The sequence below is a fragment of the Rutidosis leptorrhynchoides genome, chromosome 4 (assembly GCF_046630445.1).
Source record: "Rutidosis leptorrhynchoides isolate AG116_Rl617_1_P2 chromosome 4, CSIRO_AGI_Rlap_v1, whole genome shotgun sequence".
Taxonomy (NCBI): Eukaryota; Viridiplantae; Streptophyta; class Magnoliopsida; order Asterales; family Asteraceae; genus Rutidosis; species Rutidosis leptorrhynchoides.
Window position 1 is genome coordinate 593,241,507 of NC_092336.1, and position 15,811 is coordinate 593,257,317.

At 32.1% G+C, this 15,811-nt stretch overlaps 2 protein-coding genes across 2 annotated transcripts; one reads left to right on the forward strand and one right to left on the reverse strand.

Moving 5' to 3' along the window:
- The first annotated feature begins 3,095 nt into the window (after nt 1-3,095).
- LOC139845617 (26S proteasome non-ATPase regulatory subunit 4 homolog) lies at nt 3,096-8,589 on the forward strand. The gene is made up of 5 exons (XM_071835878.1): nt 3,096-3,286; nt 4,349-4,464; nt 4,584-4,828; nt 4,936-5,154; nt 8,078-8,589. Exons 2-5 carry the CDS (start codon nt 4,363-4,365, stop codon nt 8,535-8,537), a joined length of 1,026 nt encoding a protein of 341 aa, XP_071691979.1. The 5' UTR covers nt 3,096-3,286; nt 4,349-4,362; the 3' UTR covers nt 8,538-8,589.
- Nucleotides 8,590-10,258: 1,669 nt separating this feature from the next.
- LOC139842924 (uncharacterized) lies at nt 10,259-10,910 on the reverse strand. The gene is made up of 3 exons (XM_071833023.1): nt 10,885-10,910; nt 10,702-10,799; nt 10,259-10,560 (listed from the first exon to the last, which is right to left on the reverse strand). Exons 1-3 carry the CDS (start codon nt 10,908-10,910, stop codon nt 10,259-10,261), a joined length of 426 nt encoding a protein of 141 aa, XP_071689124.1.
- Nucleotides 10,911-15,811: the final 4,901 nt, after the last annotated feature.

Here is a 15,811-nt window from a genome sequence, read left to right on the forward strand (position 1 = left end):
TAAAATTGTTTTGTGAATACATTAAGGGTAAAAACAAAAATAAATACAAAAATATAATAAAAACGTTTTCTTAAATTTTTCTACTAATCTATATGATTAACTAAGACTATAAAATTATGTATGTAATTTTTAGATATTTAATTTATTATTTAGACATTTTTGAATAATGTTCGATTAATAAAACACTATTATTTTTGAAGTAATTTAGGTATTTATTTAAAGGTAATTATATTTAATATATATAAGACATACTAAGGTATAATAACTAAATATTAAATAAAACTTAGGTTATATTATCACATATATAATTATTAAGTACATTAATAATTCGTTGTGTGTATACACCTAAAGTGAAGGTTAATCAAAGATAATGTATAATTCATGTGAACTTCATCGCTACTCACGGTCGTAAGTGAATGATGTCTAGGTTGCCATTTATGGGTAAGCTTGTGGATCTCGAATGCCATGACTTAGATTCTGGTCAAGAATCCTGGGCTCCCGGTTACATCTGGTCATTCCTGACTTATTTGATAGCAACGAAGTTTGAGTAAAGTTATACAACGTCTTGCTAAAGATTAACCCGAACTTTCTAAAATTGGAAAATTATTATAAGTGAAAACTTTCCATAAATAGTAACCTTCCGAAAATGGAAATTCTTTAGTGAACCATTACTATCAATATAGTACTATATACTATTGTCTGTTAGGCAATGTCTGATCATACGTTCTATCTCTAGGTTGAGATCTCGGTCACGTCCTTCCGTTCAATTCTTTCGTGTGCTACTAAGGTGAACTTCATAGCCCCACTTTTTACTGTTTCATAACTGTTTTATAACTTTTGGGGTGAGACACATGCTTGCTTTATAACTGTTTTACGCTTAGACACAAGTACTAAATTGTTAACTATGCTGTCATGCTTTGATTCATGCTTAATCCCTACCGTAATATCGTTAATTGCTACGTTTAAATGCAAACTTAATTATTGTGAATAGGCCTATTGAGAGTAACGTCTCTAACCATTCGACCGTTGGTCTTTGGTTACATAATAATGATTCCACGACACTGACAGTACAAGGTGTCATAGGGTAAACTTGTTTAGTAGCGATATTACAAAATGCAGCAACACTTTTAGATTGATATTTCTATATCAATCAACTTTAAACTAAATCTTGTGGTCTAAAACTTTGAATATTATTTATAAACCTATGAATTTCACTCAACCTTTTTGGTTGACACTTTAAGCGTGTTTTGTCTCAGGTGATGATTGAGCTAGCTGCTACTTGCTACTAGATGATTGATGTATGCTTTGCTGCTTGCATGGAGTCCATCATTCATATTTATCATTTTGTTTAAGACATTTTCCATTTACTGTACTCTTATGATGTAAAACTTTGAATAATGCTTCCGCTGTTTATTTAATAAATAAAACGTCTCATTTAGAGTCGTTCTCGCTTATACAACTGTGTTATGATATGATTGGTCACAATTAACCCTGGTCCATTTTGAAGGTGTGACAATAGAGTCACATCAACACTTTTTTCCAATACATAATTATTGTCATTCATGACACTTTTCCTAAAAAAACTAATACTACTCATAATACCGTCATTCATGACGCTTTTTCTTACATAGCTAATACTACTATATCAATTAAATATACCATTATATCATAGTATATGTTGGAAAGCCAAAAGTATAACACGAATTAAAATAACATTGGTTCTCATAATTATTGAAATATTGAGAAAATAACACGAAATGGTGAGGGCGACTTGAAGACACATGAGGGCCTGTAGGTGCCCTTTAGCGGTTTGAGGACGACAAATCAATGCTACCACTATAAATAGTACGTAGTACCTTGTGTTTACAATATATATTCATATACACTCTACTTATTATGCCTTGCAATATTCTATATATAGTAATACACAAAATTATGAAATGTACTCTTTTATCTTTTTTTATTGAACGACAATATCAGCATTATTCGGAGGGGACTTAACCAAATTCGCGATCATATCCCACCCACACACGCATTAAGAGGAAACCCAAATTGCAATAACTCTGATAGTACGGTTGAAGGTTGAGAAAAGTCTATCTGAGAAGCTAACTGATGGATGTACCAATTAGATCCGGCCATTGGAATTGAACTTGACATACTCGTTGAAAATATACAGGCCGTTTCCTCATATAACACTAAGGCAGTGCCTTGGTACCCCCTTTATCTTTTTGCTATTTTCCCTTTTTTCTTACATATAGTACCCATTTTAATGAAAGTTTCACTTTATTTAATCATTTTAATATTTTATATCTATTTTTAGTAGAGAAATATTCAAATGAATCCAACTTTTAAGTTGAGATCCAAGAGAATAATCAGAGTGCGACATGTGACGCGAAAATCACATGTGATTGAAAAAAAAAATGAGTTAAAAAAATTTATTTTTTTTCGATTTTTTTCAATCACATGTGATTGGATTTGACATGCAGTAAATCACATGTGATTCTGTATGCTAATCACATGTGATTGTAAAACTCAGTCACATTTAACTCTGCATGTCAAATTCAATCACATGAGATTGAAAAATAAAAATTTGAAAAAAAAAATTGAATTTTTTTTCCAACCACATGTGATAGAATTTGACATGTAGAATCACATGTGATTGAGTTTTACAATCACATATGATTGGATTTGACATGCTAAATTTAAAAAGAAAAAAATTTAAAAACAAAAGTTTTGAAACAATTTTTTTTATTTTTTTTTATTTTTTTTTCAATCACATGTGATTGTCGCGTCACATGTCGCGCTCTCATTAGTGCGTTGGATTTAAACAAATTGTTAGTATTCAATGAATTACAACTATTTTTTCATAATAATACACAAAATTATGAAACAATACTCCCTTTGTCTTTTTGCTATTTTTTCTTCTTTTTTCCTTACATATAGTACCCGTTTTAATGAAAGTTTTGTTTATTTAATCATTTTAATTTGTTATTTAATCATTTTAGTAAATTGTTCCTATTAATAAATTATATTTATATTAAATTAAAAAACATTCTAAGAAATTGCAGGAAATCGCATATGAAACTAATCGTCTACTAGAGTTATTTCTCTACACTTATTGTGAATGTATAATAAGAATATTCTATTCTATTTATTTATACGATTGTTATTTCTCTTTCGCAATTCAAAAGAGATATAGTTCAATTATAATTCGTCTGTTAGGGTTTATTTATATTCTGGAACAATTTTTCAATTTCATTCGCAATTCAACACCATGGTGGTGGAGGTATCGTTTTTTTTTCTCTGTTTATGATATCTATAATTATCGATTTATTTATTCAAAGTTTGAATATATTACGTGTATATATATTACACACACGTAATTTTATATAATTGAGTCATCATGAATGAAAACAATGCACATACAAAATAAATATGATGATTGAGTCATCATGAATGAAACATTGAGAAAAATATACTAAGAAATCTGAAATCAAAATCAAGATACAGTTACTCGGTAACGGTGGTGTTGGATAGGTTTGATAGCTCATTTAGTTTCTTGGCTTTTTGTCATGAACTGGTTTGTGATTTGTGTATGTTACAAGAAGATGGATATGGATATGTTTTGATTTGCATGCTAATTACTCCCCCATTTCTCCATATTAGCTTCTCATCTAGTGTTCCCATCAAACTTAGGATATAATATATCTGTCCCGTGTTGATCGAAAGAATGTAAGGTTGGTGTTCTCAAGAGGTCCGTTTATGGCTTCGTATCCTTTCGAGTAGTATCTAGATCCTATGTTGTTCCTGCAAGTAGCCATTCGTGATAAACGAAATCAAGCCTTTTACTATTACAAATAAGTTTCAAAAAGACTTACAGAAGTAATCTTTAACGATCGTTTTTAATCATGGTTGTATAAGTTCCCCAACAAGACTGACTAGTCGAGATTTTGAAGTAGCACAACTAATGTTTGACTAGTCTCCGATTTGGCCTTTTTATTAGGTCAAAGTCGTCAAATATTCAATTTAGTAGGTTAAAGTCGTATTTCTAAGCTTGTAGTCGGATTTATTCGGTCAAAGTAGGTCAAATATAGTCAAAGTCAAAATAGGTCAAACACAATAAAGTCAAAGTTTGTCAACGTCTGGCTAGTCCCCGATTAGTCCCGGACTTAGCTGATTAATCCCATCTAGCTACTTCTACAACCTTGTTTCTAATTACCTGTTGCAGCAGTTGAATTGTGTGAAATTTTCATTTCTAATTATCGTTTAATTTTTCTTTCTCTGTTTATGATATCTATTTATCGATTTATTTAATTAAACTTGGTTGTTTGGTTTGTTGATATTCTAGGAGACTACTATGATATGATCTGTATTGACAATTCTAAATGGATGAGGGACCTAAATCGTTATAGCTATGGGCTTCAACTTGAGTGTATTCGATCGTATTGCCGAGCTAAACTTGAGGTATATACATATACATCTACATATATAAAAATAGGTTAACAACTAATCACGTTTATTGATTGATAAGTAGTATATATTCAGCAATTAATTGTTGAATTGTTTTCTCACGTAACGTACAGTCTAATAATCCAAAGAATCCGAAGAATGCTATAGGCATATGGCCAATGGGTACTTTAGATCAGGATAACTATCTTGATATTACTAGTGATCTTGATGAAGTCCTGGATCTCCTTCAAAGTTTTTATTCAACGGAGTTAAATTTAGGTGGTGATTTGGACTTTATAGGAGGGATACATTGTTCCTTGGCGGACCTTGTGCTTGATGAACCAAGTGAGCTAAAAAGGATGTTATTGTTTGCTGGAGGGTATGTATGTATTATGATTTGATTTGATTTGATTTGATCTGATTATTATTATTATGCTTAAATGTTTCACCAATATATAGTAATAATATGTTTGCTGTTGCCTGCAGTCCTACAAATCTTGATTTTACAACAGCAGAAAGGTCTGGAGAAACGTTAAAGAGATACAGCATAGCTGTTGATGTTGTCAATTTCTGTGATACCGAAGAGAACCGTTATTGCAAGTGGGCACTTGATGCATTTGTTGCTGCTGCAGATAATAATAATAACTGCACCATCAAACACATTTATCCCGATTTTTCTACACGTATTGATGACGTCCTTTCCAGGTTTTATATATATATATATACACATATATATATATACACATATATATATATATACACATATATATATACACACATATATATATATATATACACACACACACACACACACATATATATATATATATATATATATATATATATATATATATATATATATATATATATATATATGTATATATATATGTATATAGGGAAGGGATCCCATGAGAACTCCAATCTTGTGAGAACCCTGAGAACTGGCGGACGAACAAAAACAAGCAAATTCGAACAAAAAAAAATTGGCGGTCGAACAATTTTGAATTAAGTCGAACAAATAATCAAAAGCACAAAATCAGTTTTCGTTCTACATTTCTGTTCTACATATCATGTTCTACATATTTTTGTTCTAATTTCCCAATTTTTGTTCGAATTCCTCCATGTTCTACAAAAATGTAGAACGTAAAAATGTTCGAATTTCACAAAATTTATTCGAATTTCCCATTTTGTTCGGTTCTACAATTATTTTGTTCGGTTCTACAAAATTGTAGAATGAAAATTAGTTCGAATTGAAGATTTTTGCTCGAATCACACATTTTTTGTTCGAATTTCACCTTTTTGTTCGAATTTCACCTGTTTTTTTCAAAATCAATTTTTTTTTTTTTTTTTTTGTTTTGATTTAGCCCGATTTAGAGTTTAGGGTGGTTTAGGGTTTTTGGGTTTACTCCGTAAATCCTAAACCCTAAACTCTAAACCGTTCGTGTAAAAAACTCATTCTAAACCCTAAATCTAAACCCTAAACCCTAAACCCTAAAATCTAAACCCTAAACTCTAAATCTAAACCCTAAATCTAAACCTTAAACCCTAAATCTAAACCCTAACTTAATTTGATGAAAATTGATGTAGAACATGTGTAGAACACATGTTCACATGCTGTTCTACATCCTTTTCTACATAAAATGTAGAACCAAGCAAAAAGACCAAAAATAAAAATCGTTCGACTACAAGAATTTTTGTTCGACCGCGTCCTATTTTTTGCTCGACTACCTTAGTTCTCAGAGTTCTCATTGCTTAAAAGTTCTTATTTGATATATATATATATATATATATATAGGGGCAGAATCAATGGGGAAGTAACCAATCGGGGAAATTGGGGGGAAGCAATTTTTTTTTTCTTCGTTTTTTTGAATTTTTTTTCAGACATCAAGATCACACGAAAATATGAACATTTAAAAAAGACATTTCATGATGAATGTTATTATTTAGGCGGGAAAACGATCGACAAAAATAATATTCAAGATAATATTGATCGTGAAGAATGTTAACGCTTTTTTTTTTCCATGTTTTGTGAAGTAAAATTAAGAGGGAAGTAACCAAACGGGGGGAACCGGGGGGAAGCAATTTTTTTTTTCGTTTTTTGAAAAAACTTTGTTCACGAACATTATAGATTAGATGAAAATATGAACATTTAATAAAGACACTTTGTGATAAATGTTTTTATTTTGGCGGGAAAACGCTCGAAAAAGTAATATATAACAATTATCGTGTTTTTCGAGCGTATGTTGAGGTTTTAGATATTAGGGTTTAGATATTAGGGTTTAGAAATTTAGGGTTTAGGGTTTAGATTTACGGTTTAGATTTAGGATTTATATTGAGTTTTTAACACGAACGGTTTAGAGTTTAGAGTTTAGGGTTTAGGGTTTGGTGTTTTGGGTTTATGGAATAAACCCAAAACACCAAACCCTAAACCCTAAACTCTAAATCGGGCTAAATTTTACTTCACAAAACATGAAAAAAACGTTCACATTCTTCACGAACAATATTATCTTGAATGTTATTTTTGTCGATCATTTTCCCGCCTAAATAATAACATTCATCACGAAGTGTCTTTTCTAAATGTTCATATTTTCGTGTGATCTTGATGCCGGAAAAAAAATTCCAAAAAAAACGAAATTTTTTTTTTTTGCTTCCCCCCGCTTCCCCCCGATTGGTTACTTCCCCATTGATCCTGCCCCTATATATATATATATATATATATATATATATATATATATATATATATATATATATAATCAAGAGGGAAGCACTTTTTTGGCGGGAAGGGGAAGCAAATTATTTTTTTTTATTTTTTCGTTTTTTGAAAAAACTTTGTTCACGAACATTATAGATTAGATGAAAATATGAACATTTAAAAAAGACACTTTGTGATGAATGTCATTATTTTGGCGGGAAAACGCTCGAAGAAAAAAATTAAAACATTCAATGCATTGAATGTTTTGCTGCTGAGTTTATTTGCATCGTTTTGTTTTCATCTTGTGTGAAGTGTTTTTTTCGAATTTAGCCCGATTTAGAGTTTAGGGTTTGGGGTTTAGAGTTTAGGGTTTACCTCAACCCAAAACCCTAAACTCTAAACCGTTCGTGTTAAAATATTCAATCTAAACCCTAATTTCTAAACTCTAAACCCTAATTTCTAAACCTAAAACCCTAATTTCTAAACCCTAAACCCTAATTTCTAAACCTAAAACCCTAATTTCTAAACCCTAATTTCTAAACCTAAAACCCTAATTTATAACCCCCTAATTTCTAAACCCTAATTTCTAACTCCTTAAAAAAAAACTCAGCAGCAAAACATTCAATGCATTGAATGTTTTTATTTTTTTCTTCGAGCGTTTTCCCGCCAAAATAATGACATTCATCACAAAGTGCCTTTTTAAATGTTCATATTTTCATCTAATCTATAATGTTCGTGAACAAAGTTTTTTCAAAAAACGAAAAAAAATTACTTCCCCCACTTCCCTCCAAAAAAGTGCTTCCCTCTTGATTATATATATATATATATATATATATATATATATATATTGCTTGTTTATATATTTGATATTATTATTGTTATAATATAATACGTGCACTGTGTTTTGATTACTAGTTTTTGTGTGAACATCTCTAGTGTCAGCACTCCAGAAGAAATCGTGTCTCTTGCTTCAGCTGAACAAGAGGAGATAAGCACGAATAAAAACGCCAAACATCCGAAGGAGAAGAATCAAACTGCTGCTGTTGTTAAATATACCCCTGTCGAATGTAAGAACAAATTTGAAGCATTACAAGAAGAACGAAATGGGGAAGAAATTGTCTCTCTTGCTTCACCTGAACAAGGAGAGATACCGAGGAATAAAAACACCAAAGATCGAAAGGTGAAGAATCAAGCTGATGTGCATGATGAATATGTTGTTAAACATAGCCCCGTCGAATGTAAGAAAATTTTTGAAGCATTACCAAAAGAACGAAATGGGGAAGTTAGGCAAAAGCATTATCCGCTGCTGAATTGTACCCTTGTATATGGGTGTTTGTTAGCTATTACTATCTGGTGTGTTAAACAAGCCATTTTAATAGGTTGTCCACAGTTGTGAACATATAGTTGCTGGAGGTTTTGAGGTATTTGAGGTTTTGAGGTATTTTTTCATATTTTTTCATATTTAGAATGTTGGTTACTGCATGTTTTTGAGGTGAATTTTTTGATTATTACATGCTAAACCGTTGATGCAGATAAACAAACAACTGACTTTAGATAATTGGTTCTTGCATAGGTGACTTCAAGGCTTCTATTATTGTGTTTTATATTTAATATTCATAAATTGAAGCAAGGTAGCTTACAGTCTATATTTATAACATTTCATAGATCTACAAGATACAAGGTCCCATATTATATTATAAATTATAAATATATTCAATCAGAAAATTATCTACGGTAACGTCAAAATCGTTGTCAATTTTGACTTTTAAAATCTGCTTTTTTTAAGTTCATATATAACTACTGTTGTATAGTACCGAGTAAAACATAAAGTCTACACTGGAGGAGTGGTTAAACTTGCTTGCTATAGACAAAGGTTCGAGTCCCATCTCATATCTCTAAAAGACAAAAAAAAGTTGTATCCATAATGTCACCACACTAAACATTGATAACCATTATAAACTTTAAGGGGCCAAATGTAAATTTCTAGAGTAAAAAATTTAAATCCATAGGATCGTAAATTCTTTATTTTTCTATAAAACCCCCCAACAGATCCACATAAATTTTTAACCGCCTTATATTTTCGTACGACTCGGGATAGATTTAACCGACATAACAGTTAAACACGAAATAATTTTACGAACTAAACGCAACAAATTATATCCGAAACGGAGTCCCGACGCAAAACGAGGGCTCCTCCACTAGTTATTACAAAGACAAATTGCAATCAACAGTAGAATACGAAAGGAGAAAAAAGATAAAATGACGATATATGAGGGCTTCTAGGTTCCCCAGAGGGCGACTGGAGGACACATGAGGGCTTCTAGGTTCCGTAGGGGGCGGCTTGAGGACACATGAGAGCGACAAATCGATGGTACTACTATAAATAGTACGGAGTACTAGTGTTTACAATTTATACATTCATATAAACTTTACACATAGGCTAGTTGTAGTGATATGGGACGTGAGTTGTTGGTGTGAGTTGTTTTTTTCTACTTTTTTGATGACTACAACGTGTGAGTTCTTTGTGTAGAGTAGTGGTGGTGTGTGTTTTTGGTATGGGTTGTTAGTGGAATGCTGATGTGACATTTTATTTTTATTTTTTTGTTATATTAATTTCATTTATATTACTTATATGTAAAATAATAATTAGAGAATAATAATAATAATTTTAATAGTGTCAAACGGCTAATGTTACCGTTGTTTAATCAATGTATTTTTCTTTAATTAGGAAGTATTTAGGATCATGTAATAGTTTTAGAAATTAATGCAATAAACGAATATATTTTATGGAAGAACAATAAATAAATATAAAAGCACATCATTTTAATTTCATAAACCAAATAAGAAAATGCATAACACATAAATTATTCATTATTAGCGGTACGAAAGAAAGGTGATAAGTTCCAAACGTGCTCGGTTAAATCTGCCGCCAATTGATTGTGAACTTGCCTATCTCTTATTTCCTTAATCCTAGCATCTTAATCCCTCAAATTCCTTTCTAATCAGTCTGGTTGGTTACTTGGGTAAGCAATCATCCTTTCTTCTCTGCGCTCAATCACAAAGTGGTTATTTTCTTGAATCATGTTATGTAATACAATACAAGCATACATATGTCTTCTAAAAGTCCAAAGATCTCGCCGGAGCTTTTAACATTGCAAATCTACCATGTAATACTCCAAATGCACGCTCAATATCCGTCCTTGCACTTTCTTGAAACCGTTTAAACTTTTTACATGGTTCGTCAGTTGGATTATGGGGCGCTTTGACCAACATAGCCCTATCTGGGTATATACCATCACCTAGGTAATACCCTTTCTCGTAGTGACGTCCGTTTACATCAAATGGTGAAGGTGGAGCAGTGCCATCTTTTATAGTGTTGAACGGTGAATAATTTAAAGCGTTAATGTCGTTGTTCGCATCTGCCATACCAAAGAATGCATGTCATATCCACAGATCTTGAGACGCGACTGCTTCAAGCATAAAAAATGGGTCTTTTTTATCACCTCTAGTATATTGTCCTTGTCACACAACATGACAATTCTTCCACTCCCGATGCATACAATCAATACTACCAAACATACCCGGTAAACCATGTTTTTGTGCGTGAAAATTATAAAGCCGATCAATATCTTCGGCAATTGGTTTTCGCAAATACTCTCTAGCAAACAAATGAAATACATATTTGCAAAAATAATCTAAACATAAAGCAGCTTTTCTCACCAATTTGTATATATTCGTCAAACATATCAGGCGTAGTTCCATACTCCATTTGATGTATGGCCGCTGTGCACTTTTGTAGTATTGTCAAACTTTGACGACCAACTGAATCGGGACGTTCCCTAAAGACATAAAATAATCGGGAATATCGCTACTATTGAAGTTAGATATACCTTCGACGATTTCATTCGATAGCGTTGCATGAATTTTTTTCGGGATACTTTGGTGTTTTCAAAAAATAATCATTGTATAACCTTATGCCCGCATTTTCAAGATGTCTTAGAATATAAATACCGCTTCGAGAGACTCTTGAACTACTAGCCTCTCATTCCACTTCTTCTTCTTTTAAATTATTGACAAAATGAATTATTTTTTTATCACTGGAGTCAGAATCAAGAATGAACTCAAGCATTTTATGTGTTTTATCCATTCCGATAAATAAATTAGATAAGTATATAATTCGAAACAGAGTCTTAATGTAGAGCGAAGGCTCTCCAACTAGTTACATATACAGTAATAACTAATACACAAATCATGAACAATAATATCATATTTTTGCTATTATTTTTCTTACATGTAATACCCCTATTTAATGAAAGTTTTATTTTTTATTAATCATTTTAAATTTTAATTTGTTATTTATAATTTTAGTATATTTTTCTTATTTATAAATTATATTTTATATTAAAAAAACACACACAAAAATTGCAGAAATCGTATACGAAACTAATCAGTCTACTAGGGTTATTTATCTACACTTATATGACTGTATAATATGGAGTAATACGTAGTAATATTCTATTTATTTATACGATTGTTATTTCTCTTTCGCGATTCAAAACAGATATAGCTCAATTATAAATCGTCTATTAGAGTTTATTTATATATTTATATTCTGGAACAATTGTTCAATTTCATTCGCAATTCAACACCATGGTGGCGGATGTATCTTTTTTTTTTCTTTCTCTGTTTATGATATCTATATTTGTCGATTTTGTGCGCTTGCGGTGGATTTCAAGGTACCGATGGATGATATCATTGCGCTTGTAGTGGATTTGGAGGGTACACTGACCCATACCCTTTAAGAAAACAATCCACATACAAAATGTTTTGTTAGTTTTGTGTATGTTACAAGAAGATGGATATGGATATGTTTTGATTTACCTGCTAATTACTCCCCAATTTCTCCAGATTAGCTTCTCATCTAGTGTACCCATCAAACTTAGGATATATATGTTCATATGTAGTCTGTAGTCTGTCAACTGTCTCGTGTTGATCGAAAAGAATGTAAGGTTGGTGTACTCAAGAGGTCCATTTATGGCTTCGTATCCTTTCGAGTAGTATCTAGATCCTATATTGTTCCTGCAAGTAGCCATTCGTGATAAACGAAATCAAGCCTTTTACTATTACAAATAAGTTGCAAAAAGATGCACCATGCGTTTGGAAGTAGCAGAAGTAATGTTTGACTACTCCGATTTGGTCAAAGTGGTCATATATTTAATTTAGTAGGTCAAAGCTGTATTTCTAAGTTCATAGTTGGATTTATTTGTTCAAAGTAGGTCAAACACAATCAAAGTCAAACTTGGTCAACGTGACTAGTCCCCGACTTAGCCGATTAATCCCATCTAGCGACTTCTACAACCTTGTTTCTAATTACCTGTTGTTGCAGTTGAATTGTGTGAAATTTTTCGTTTCTAATTATCGTTTTATTTTTCTCTCTGTTTTCGATATCTATTTATCGATTTATTTAATTAAACTTAGTTGGTTGGTTGTTATTCTAGGAGACTACTATGATCTGTATTGACAATTCTAGATGGATGAGCGACCTAAATCGTTATAGCTATGGGCTTCAACTTAAGTGTATTCAGTCGTATTGTCGATCTAAACTTGAGGTATATATATATATTTAGTTTAATATTTATATTGATATTGATAATGATTGATATTGAATATATATTCAGCAATTAATTGTTGAATTGTTTTCTCACGTAACGTACAATCAAATAATCCTAAGAATCCGAAGAATGCTATAGGCATTATCTCAATGGGTACTTTTGATCAGCGTAACTATCTTGAACCTACTAGTGATCTTGATGAAGTCCTGGGTCACCTTCAACGTCGTTTCTCAGGGAGGTTTATATTAAGTGGTGATTTGAACTTAATAGGAGGGATACATTGTTCCCTGATGGATCTTGTGCTTGATGAACCAAGTGAGCGAAAAAGGATGCTACTTTTTGCTGGAGGTTATGTATGTATGTATGTATGTATGTATGTATGTATGTATGTATTATTATTATTATTATTATTATTATTATTATTATTATTATTATTATTATTATTATTATTATTATTATTATTATTATTATTATTATTATTATTATTATTATTATTATTATTATTAATAATAATAATAATAATAAAATAATGTTCAAATGTTTCACACTAATGTTTTATAATACTACACACTACATCAATATATAGTAATAATATATGTTTGCTCTTGCCTTCAGTCCTACAAATCTTGATATGACAACAGCAGAAAGTTATGGAGAAAAATTAAAGAGTTACGGTATAGCTGTTGATGTTGTCAATTTCTGTGATACCGAACAAAACCGGTATTGGAAGTGGGCACTTGATGAATTTGTTGCTGCTGCGGATAATAATAATAACTGCACCATCAAACACATTAATCCCGATTCTTCTACACATATTCATGACGTCCTATCCAGGTTTATATATTATTATTATACGTGCACTGTGTTTTGATTACTAGTTTTTGTGTGAACATCTCTAGTGTCAGCACTCTAGAAGAAATCGTCTCTCTTGCTTCAGCTGAACAAGGGGAGATAACCACGAATAAAAACGCCAAACATCCAAAGGACAAATTTGAAGCATTACCAGAAGAACAAAATGGGGAAAAAAAATCGTCTCTCTTGCTTCACCTGAACAAAATGGGGAGATACTGAGGAATAAAAACGCCAAAGATCGAAAGGTGAAGAATCAAGCTGCTGTGCATGATGAATATGTTGTTAAACATAGCCCCGTGGAATGTAAGAACAAATTTGAAGCATTATCAGAAGAACAAAACAGGGAAGAAATCGTCTCTATTGCTTCACCTGAACAAGGGGATATACTGAGGAATAAAAACGCCAAAGATCAAAAGGTGAAGAATCAAGCTGTTGTGCATGATGAATATGTTGTTGAACAAGGGGATATACCGAGGAATAAAAACGCCAAAGGTCGAAAGGGATATACTAAGGAATAAAAACGCCAAAGATCAAAAGTTGAAGAATCAAGCTGTTGTGCATGATGAATATGTTGTTGAACAAGGGGATATACCGAGGAATAAAAACGCCAAAGGTCGAAAGGTGAAGAATCAAGCTGCTGCTATGCATGATGCATATGTTGTTAAACATAGCCCCATGAAATGTAAGAAAAAATTTGAAGCATTACCAAAAGAACGAAATGGGGAAGTTAGGCAAAAGCATTATCCGCTGCTGAATTGTTCTCTTTTTTATGGTTGTTTGTTAACTATTAATTAACCATTATTAATTAATTAACCATTACCCCTACATACTAATATGCATGGGCAAAATCGTAGTTTCAGTTTCCTCCGAACGTCGTTTTGAGTTTGCGTTCACACTACACCCGGCCCCTTACATTCGGTTTCATATACAAAACGACCCCCCAACTTTCTACTTTTTTACGGGTAAAAAACGTAAATATATAATTTTAAAAAAAAACAAAAGAAAATGATTCCACCCGTATTTTTAACGGGCCCTATCTTCTCACTCGGTCCGAGTTAAATTTTTCCGAGACCACCGTTCAACTCGAAAAAATCAGACGGACACAACGGGACTAACTATGAGCGAAACGGACATCGTTAAAAAAACACTAAATAACGCGCCCTATATTCTCGCTCGGTGCGAGCTAAATTTTTCCGAGACCACCGTTCAACTCGATATTATTTTACGAACACAACGCGACTAACTATACGCGAAACGGACATCGTCAAAAAAACACTAAATATTTCGAGCTATATTTCATACATATACGTACACGTCCAACAAACAACCCAACCTACTAGATATATTAGGTACCAAACAACGTATATACAAATATGACCGCGCGTTGAACACAACCGCAGCAACGCGCGGTCGAATTTTTTCTAGTATATACTAATAGCCACCAAAGTTTTTGTAGTTTCAATGTATTTGGGATGTAGTTTTGCGTTTGCGTTCACACTGCATCCGGCCACTCATCTTTGCCTCAATTTACACAAGGACCCCTCAAATTTACTTTTTCTCGGGGGTAAAAAGTGTAAATATACAATTTTATTAAAATAAAAAAAACTAACTCCACCCGAATTTTTAACGGGCCCTATCTTTTCGCTCGATGCGAGTTACATTTTTCCGAGCCCACCGTTCAACTCAAAAAAATCCTACGAACACAACGGGACTAACTATACGCGAAACGGACACTAAAAAAAACGTTCAATACCTCGGACTATATTCAATACATATACACACACCTATAACACGCTCCGTTAACTATGAATACGCAACCCAAAGGCCCCGCGGCATCTCGCGGGCTCATTTTTCTAGTTAATAAAAAACGAAGTCAACTAATTTTTTAATATGAGAAACAATATGCAGTTCGGAAACAGAAAATAAACAAAATAGTTGACAAAACAAGTTATCATTTAAATAAAGAATTTTGAAATGAAAGTTTTTGAAATTGTATTTAAATTAAATTATGTAAAAGTAGTGTTAATTTAAGCTAGTTATTACTAGTATATGGTGTGTTAAACTAGCCATTTTAATAGGTTGTCCACATTTGTGAACATATAGTTGCTGGAGGTTTTGAGGTATTTATTAATCATCGTCGTGTTTTTCATATTTTGTTAATCGTGATTATCTAATGTTGGTTGCTGCTCGTTTTTGAGGTGAATTC

Bases quoted from the DNA above. Each gene is read 5' to 3' on its own strand.
- LOC139842924 (XM_071833023.1), bottom strand. From the start codon at position 10,910: ATGGAGTATGGAACTACGCCTGATAT. The intron at 10,800-10,884 runs GTTTGACGAATA...TTTGTTTGCTAG, and splicing joins TATGGAACTACGCCTGATAT to AGAGTATTTGCGAAAACCAA. The intron at 10,561-10,701 runs GTATGCATCGGG...TTGGTATGGCAG, and splicing joins TATGTTTGGTAGTATTGATT to ATGCGAACAACGACATTAAC.
- LOC139845617 (XM_071835878.1), top strand. From the start codon at position 4,363: ATGATCTGTATTGACAATTCTAAATGGATGAGGGACCTAAATCGTTAT. The intron at 4,465-4,583 runs GTATATACATAT...CGTAACGTACAG, and splicing joins ATTGCCGAGCTAAACTTGAG to TCTAATAATCCAAAGAATCC. The intron at 4,829-4,935 runs GTATGTATGTAT...TGTTGCCTGCAG, and splicing joins ATGTTATTGTTTGCTGGAGG to TCCTACAAATCTTGATTTTA.